This window comes from Orycteropus afer, unplaced genomic scaffold (genome assembly GCF_000298275.1).
Source record: "Orycteropus afer afer isolate SDZICR_OR568_19922 unplaced genomic scaffold, OryAfe1.0 scaffold00130, whole genome shotgun sequence".
In the NCBI taxonomy this organism is placed as follows: domain Eukaryota; kingdom Metazoa; phylum Chordata; class Mammalia; order Tubulidentata; family Orycteropodidae; genus Orycteropus; species Orycteropus afer.
In genome coordinates, this window is record NW_006921717.1 from 7070704 (window position 1) to 7078205 (window position 7502).

The window sequence follows — 7502 nt, forward strand, 5'->3', positions numbered from 1 at the left end:
CTCATGGATCGAGTCTTTCTAGAGCCATGGAGGGTTTACGAACCCCTGAAATGATTGCCCTGAGATAATCTTTAAACCAAAAGTATTCCTGAAGTCTTCTTTAAATCGAACAGCAATTTAGCTTAACTAGTAAAAAAAAAAAGGCTGGCGGTTCAAACCCACCAGCCACTCCTCGGAAGGAAGGTTGGGCAATCGACTTCCGTAGTGATACCGCATCAGAAAGCCAAGGAGGGGTCGCTATGAGACAACAATAGTAAAAAAGAAAAGAAAAAAAAAAAAAAGTTCTGCCTTGAGGATTTGCTCTTAGAAGAACTGTCTCTATGGGAGCAAAATGACACTAGCAATTGGAAAGATGAGACAGGAACCTTAGGAGGCACTGAGTTTATGTTAACCCGGGAAGAAATCATAGAAAAGGAGAGTGAGCATGGCCACACACCTCAAAGACTGTAAACAACGTCACTGAATTGTACACGGAGAAATGGCTGAACTGGTGTGCTGTGTGTATTCTCAACAAGTACAAAAATAAATTATAAAAACCAGAGCCCAAGTCTCTGGACCTCAACCCCCGGGCTTCCCCACTGACCCATGAACACAGGAAGTATCTTTTTCTGTCCCATCGTGAAAGGAACCGAAGAGACAAACGTTCCTCCAGGGTTGTCCAGGGACTGTCATCAGCGTCATCGGGAATGTCAGGAAGAATTCAGCCCGCCAGTCAGGCCTACTGAGCGAGTGTCACCTGGGCACGCAGGTGATTTGACCCAGACCCCAGGTGAAGGAGCGGCGCCTCGTTCTTCCAGGCCATCAGGAGGCCTAAGACACAGGGCAGCAGAGCTAGGGCCCGGGGCATTATGGCGAGGCCCCTGGGCTTCAAATATCCACAGCAGGCTTGAAGGAATACACTTTATTAATCTAGCTTTCAAACACTAGAGGCTAAAAATCGGCTAATTATAACAACCTATTTACAAAGTGCAGGCCGGGTGGTGGGGTTGGGGCTGGTTCTTGCCAACCACTCACCAAGCCCAACCTCCAGAGGGGCCTGGGGTCACTTTCCCCCTGCAGCAGGAACACCTGGCACACAGAGGACATTTCTATACACCTGACCAGGCTCTCAGCGGTGGAACACCAGCTGAGAGGGCACCAGACCAACAGAGCTGGACAGACAGACACAGACAGGGGCCAGGACTGCCCGTGAGCCTGTCTCAGTACTTCTTCAGGTTGTAGGTCAGGCTGCCAGGGACCCGGGAGCCCTGCAGGGGCGGTGAGTTCCAGACGGCAGAACTGGTACGTTTGTGGTAGCGGGGCTTGCTCTTCTTGAAGATGTCCTCCAAGTCCAGTGGAAGAATGGTCCCAAAGAGCTCAAGGAGGTTTGGAGGGTGGTAGTACTGGTGGATGATGGCCTGGCTGAGCTGGGTGCCTGCAGTGGGGCATAGAGGGCGGGTCACTGCCCTGAGGCTCTCGGTGAGCCCCTCGTCTCCCAGCCCCGTCCACAGGGCCCGTCACCCTCTGTGCCCCAGCAGGTTCACGGAGCCCTCCTCCTGCCTCTCTACCACCGAACTCTGGTAACACTCTTCGTTCAGTTTCTCCTGGCTAGCTTAACCTGAACACAGGGTCTCCAGGGCTTACGTGGGCCAGGCTCTGGACCCACGACTACCTTTTCTCCCCAACCAGGCGGAGGCTATGGGAGGTGTACAGCCCTGCTAACCAGGTGGAGGTTACGGGAGGTGTACAGCCCTGCTAACCAGGTGGAGGCTATGGGAGGTGTACAGCCCTGCTAACCAGGTGGAGGCTATGGGAGGTGTACAGCCCTGCTAACCAGGCGGAGGTTACAGGAGGTGTACAGCCCTGCTAACCAGGCGGAGGTTACGGGAGGTGTACAGCCCTGCTAACCAGGAGATCCTGGGCATCAGGTGGCAACATGCACCTGGCACTTGTTCTGTACCAGGCGCTATTTCCAGAGCTGCCTTGTTTATCCGGGTCTCGCAAGTTTTCCGCCTTTGACAGGGTACAGTCTCACCACCTCTCTATTGCTTCTCTAAGTGGGAACCATTGGAGTTCTCCTCTGACAGGTTTCTGCCTTACACAGGTTCTGGTTTTCGCAGGTTTTACTGGACTGACTCATTTCATCCTCAGTACACCTGCTCAATTGGGGGTTACTGTCACCGCACTTCACAGGTAAGGTAAGCTGTCTATAGTCAATGTGACATTCAGCTTTGGAATTGCACTGATGCCTGCCTGCTGCCACCCACCTCCCTGATGACCTGACGCCAGTAGTGAAGGAGACAGACTACAGATTCATAAAAGCAGGTCACTTTCTACAGAACACCAACCCCCTGGTGGGATTCCTGGCCCTTCTCTCTGTGGCCTGAGACTGCATCCCACCCTGGCCCTCAGCTCAGCAAACTCGGTAAAGCAACCAATGGCTGCACTGGCTGGCTGCTCCACGCCCAAACAGGTCTTGCTCCCAGGCCCGAGGAGGCACAGTCATGCTCATCACACTCTGATTTCAACACTGGGGCCAGTCAACTCCAAGGTCAAACCCTGCTCAAGAGCTCCCCCCGTGACTCAGGGCTTTTCCGCCTTCCCAATTCCAGCGCTCAGCCCAAACCTGATACCACTCTTAGCGCCACTCCCACCTCAAACCACTTCTTTGTATCCACGTCTCATCATCCTCAGTGGGGCCTACAGCCCAAGCTAGAACGCCAACCCAGGGCGGCCTCGATGTATGTATTTGTTGAGAACAAAAAAGCCCCACTGCTGCAGGCATGGTCCTCAGGGGAGCCACTGGAGCCAGGGGGCCCACCCTTCCGTGGGCACATGCCCAAGGTCTCATGGAGGCTCACTGTCATGCCTAGGCCTTAGGTCTCCATGGCGCAGTAACCCACATGTGCAGTGTCTAGAGCCCGAGAAGGTACAGGTGGGGACCCAAGGCTCCCGCGGAGCTCTGGGTGCTGCTTACCGCTGGCCCAGGCAGGGATGGGCTTCCGGGGGTTGGCCTCGTCATCGGTGGAGTCATCGCTGTTCAGATCCATCCCGTAGTTATCTGGGTTGATCTTGGGGGGCCCCCTGTGCCCTTGTGGAGTCATTTGGTAAGAGGTACAAACTGGAGACTGGAAGAGATCAACGTGGCCATCAACTCCCGTTCCCCCTGCTTCCTGTTCCCTGCGCCCCAGGGGCTCAGAGCCAGACCCACAAGGCATCAGGACTCTTGTCACCACCCCTCATTTCACAGAAATGAAAACATCCAGGCCCCATTCCTTGAAGTTAAGAAATCAGACCACACACAGCACTCGCTAGTGCCCTGCTCCACGTTAAAGTATGTTGGAGACATTCTTCCACATCAGCGCATGCAGACTCACCTGTCTTCCTAACAGCTCTGAATGTCTCACTGGGCTCCTGTATTTGTAACCTAACCACCCGTTATGGATGAACGTGTACCTAGTTTCCAAGTTTTCAACATTTTAAACTATGCTGCAGTGAAATCCTTCCTCATACAACATTGTGTTTGTAACAGCATTAAAGCAGAAAAAAAAAAAAAAACCCTCACTGCTGTCAAGTTGGTCCCAACTCACAGCGACCACTCCTTGGGTTTCCGAGGTGGTCTCTCTATGGAAGCAGAATGCCCAGTCTTCCTTCCGAGGAGTGGCTGGTGGGTTTGAACTGCCAGCCTTCTGGTTAGCAGTCAAATGTCTTAGGCTCTACGCCACCAGAGCTCAATGATCGTGGTTGGCTTGCGGAATTCTGGGGCATAAAACTAAGGAACACTACTAAAAAAAATACCCCAAATCAAACCCATTGCCATCAAGTAGATTCTGAATCATACTGACTCTACCAGACAGAGCAGAACTGCCCCACAGGGTCTCCAAGGCTGTACTCTCTATGGGAGCAGGTCACCACGCCTTTTCTCCATGAGCCACTGGGTGGGTTTGAACTGCTGACCTACTGGTTAGTACCCCAGCACTTACCCACTGCACCAGGGTTCCTTTAAGGAACGCTTAAGGGGAGCTTTGGTAGCATAGTGGCTAAGACACTTGCCTGCTAACCAGACGGCTGGCGGTTCAAACCCACCAGCCACTCCTCGGAAGGAAGGTTGGGCAATCCTACTTCCATAGTGATACTGCCTCGGAAACCCAAGGAGGGGTCGCTATGAGTCGGGGCCGACTCGACGGCACATAACAACAACAACAACAACAGATAAATGTTAAAGACAGGAAACATATGTGCTGAAATACAGATGCTGACAATAAAATAAAAAAAAAGAGGGGAGAAAAAAATAATGAAGCTGCCGAATATGTTGTTGTTGTTGTTATGTGCCGTCGAGTCAGCCCCGACTCATAGCGACCCCTTCTTGGGTTTCCGAGGCAGTATCACTACGGAAGTAGGATTGCCCAACCTTCCTTCCGAGGAGTGGCTGGTGGGTTTGAACCACCAGCCTTCTGGTTAGCATTCAAGTGCTTTAGCTGCTATGATAGCCATTTAAAAATATGTATGCACACATGTGCATGTGTATGACAGGATTATACATGTATGTGTGTGCACGTGTGTGTGTGTGCAGGATTATATATGTAACTATGTGTGCACATGCATGAGATATGATTATATATGTAAACATCTGCAGTACAGACACCAGTTCAACAGAAATCTTCTGAGAGTAAATTTCTTTTCTTTTTGACTTTATAGTCCTAGGGGGTTTTTTTTTTTAACAGCCAATTCTATTTTTAGAATAAGAAAGAACAAACATCTCAAAACTAATCAAACCAATGAGGCTACTTGTGCTCTTCCTTTGTCCTGGGGCCCTAATCCAGCCCAGGCCGCCCGGCTACTGGGGCGCGAGTAATCAGAGAGGGCCCTCTCCGTCTGGACCCAGCCTCACCTGCACGTCCGCAGTCACATTCGGGCCCTTGCTGGACGCCGCGGCCTCCTTGGCTTTCTTCTCCTGTTCCTCCTGCAGCCGCTGCTCGGCCAGGCGCTGCTGCTCTTCCTGGGGTCCAGACACCGGCCGCAGCGTTAGGAGCCAGGTATGTGCCTGCCCTCCCCCCTGCAGGGCGACCCCACACGGCATGGCAGCGAGGCAACCCCTGCACCAGGATCGGGCCTCCCGACGCCCCCAGCCCAAAGCTCAGGAAACCCCACGGAGCCCCCAACCTTGTGCTTCTTCTCCTCCAGCTCCCTCTGCAGGCGCTCCTTCTGCAGACGCAGGGCCTTCTCCTGAGCATCCCTGGGGAGCAAGCAAGCAAGGGCCTGTCAGAGCAGGAAGTGGAGGCCGGGCCCTGGCCCTGCTAGGAAAGCCAGGAGGCCCACCAGGAGGACTCGCCGGAGGAGATGGTATGGCAGAACACTCACGCTGGCTTGGAGTCAAAAGCTGCTTTCGTCCAAAGGGCTAAGAGCAGGCACCTCAAGGGTGAGGGAGTAGGAATAAGGCCCGGCTTGTACTAGTCATGTAACCTCTGGGCCTGTTTCCTCTTCTGTCAACTAGAGAGGCTGGTTCCAATGCCATAGTGGCCTCAGGCGAGGATTAAACAAGGAAACATGTACAAGCACGGGGCCCAGTGTCTGGCACAGGGCTGTGGCCACACCACACCAGCACCACACAAAACCCCAGCACTGACAGTACCCACCGAGTTCTAAAAACACACTCACTGCCCCCCAAGCCTGTCTCCCCCTCTGACTGCCAAGGAAAGTCAGCCCAGTGCTCTTCTCTCTGACCCGGTCCACAGCAGCCCTTCGTGCCAGTCAACATCACAAAGCCCCGAGAGATGGCTCAGCCCTGTGGCACCCGCTGGCTGTGACTCTCCCACCTCTCCAATGGGCCCCTGGCCACCCACAAAGATGGATACAGAAAGAAGTCTCACTCAGCCTTCTGGCCTGCATGCTTCTCAGAAGCGGAAGCAGGAGCGAGCGTGGCTGTTGGGCCTGGTCTGGTTCTGTGTGTCTGCACAACCATGTCTGTGTGTTTGTATGAACACCGTAATCTGATTACACACAGCCATGTCCGTCTTCACCGTCAGGCACTGAAAACCCAAACCCACTGCTGTCAACTCATTGACCTGTGGGACAGGGCAGAACTGCCTCATTGGGTTTCCAAGGCTGTAATTTTCATGGAAGTTGACCATCTCATCTTTTTACTGGAGAGCAGCTGGTGAATTCGAACCGTCGACCTTTTGGTCAGCAGCTGAGTGCTTAACCGCTGCCTTGCCAGGGGTCCCTGCTAATGGGCACAGGATTCCACACACCTCCTGGCCAGTAATAACTGCGTCCCAGGGCCCAGTAAAGCAGGCACGGGGAGGCCCAAGCTGCGCTTGCACAGCTAACGGCAGAACTCCTGTCTGCTACCGAGAACACGGCATCTGCCAGTCCAGAGCCCAGGGGCCATCGGTCTACCGTTCTCCGTGGCGAACAGTCTGGAAATGCCAGGGGAGAGGGTCAACCTGAGTCGTCACCATCACCAGGGAGGAACATTAAGTGGGCAGAGGCCAAGGATGCTACCTGTCCTGCAATGTACCACCTGTGGTGCCCTGCTGAGAAATACTGGCTCATACCATCTGTGACACTTAAGGTTATGTGTCAGCTTGGCTGGGTCTGGTTTTGAGTGGCTGGGCAGGTGGTTGTAGTTGTTCTACCCGATAAGACTGGCAATGAACTCCATGGTGGAATCTGCCGTGAGCAGCTGAGTAGCTGCCTTAGGCATGTGGTCTGCTCCCAGTATATATGGAGAAGCTTTGGGAATGGTCTCTAGCTTTTTGGCATGCTTGGACCCTGCAGGTAGCCAACTCTTCATTTAGTAGCCTGCCGTGTTTCCTGCTGATCTTAGGACTGCCCCTGGATGTGAATTAGTGGCCTGCCGTGTTGTTTGGTAACATCGGGACTGTGCCATTTTGTTTGTGGACCTTGGGTTTGTCAGCCTCAGCAGCCAGCAGCTGCCTGAGTGAAGAGACCTCTCCAGCTCCAGTGGGCCGGAAGCAAGAGGCAGAGCTGAAGCCCAAAGGTGAGGGGCTTTCACCTGGCCCCTAGAGCCTGACAACTCTGAACTTAGACTCCTAGCCTCCAAAACCGTAAGAGAATAAACCCGCATGTTCAAACCATCTGTGACGTTTCTGTTAGAGTGGCACTAGAGCAACCAAAAAAGCTGTCCTCCTTATGTCAGCTGAGGGAAACCATGAACCAATGGGGTGGCACAGGCGGGCAGAGGCAGAACCAAGACAAAACCCCCAGGGACCCTACCCGCTGCCCTGTGTACCTTGTTGGAGTGAGGCCCTGCTGTGGGCAGCTGGGTTTGGAGCCAAGAGAAACCTGCCCTGCTTTGTAAACCACCAAGTGAAGGTGGATGATGTGTCTGGGTGACTGCTTCCCCACTCTCACCCACAGCCCCAGGAGCGCAGGGCGGGGCGGGGGTGGCGGCAGCGGGCCCCTCACCTCTGAGCCTCAGCCCCAGCCCCAGCCCCAGCCCCAGGAGCGCAGGGCGGGGCGGGGGTGGCGGCAGGGCAGCGGGCCCTCACCTCTCCGCC

General features: G+C 54.1%; 1 protein-coding gene across 1 annotated transcript in view; it reads right to left on the reverse strand.

Moving 5' to 3' along the window:
* Positions 1 to 1199: 1199 nt before the first annotated feature.
* Positions 1200 to 7502, reverse strand: part of LOC103200509 (inner centromere protein) — a 33475-nt gene continuing 27172 nt past the window's right edge. Inside the window, exons 14-17 of the mRNA XM_042781522.1 lie at positions 5143 to 5215; positions 4871 to 4978; positions 2957 to 3107; positions 1200 to 1414 (exon numbers count right to left, since the gene is read on the reverse strand). Of these exons, the coding sequence (XP_042637456.1) occupies positions 1200 to 1414; positions 2957 to 3107; positions 4871 to 4978; positions 5143 to 5215 (547 nt within the window). The remainder of the gene's footprint in view (positions 1415 to 2956; positions 3108 to 4870; positions 4979 to 5142; positions 5216 to 7502) is intronic.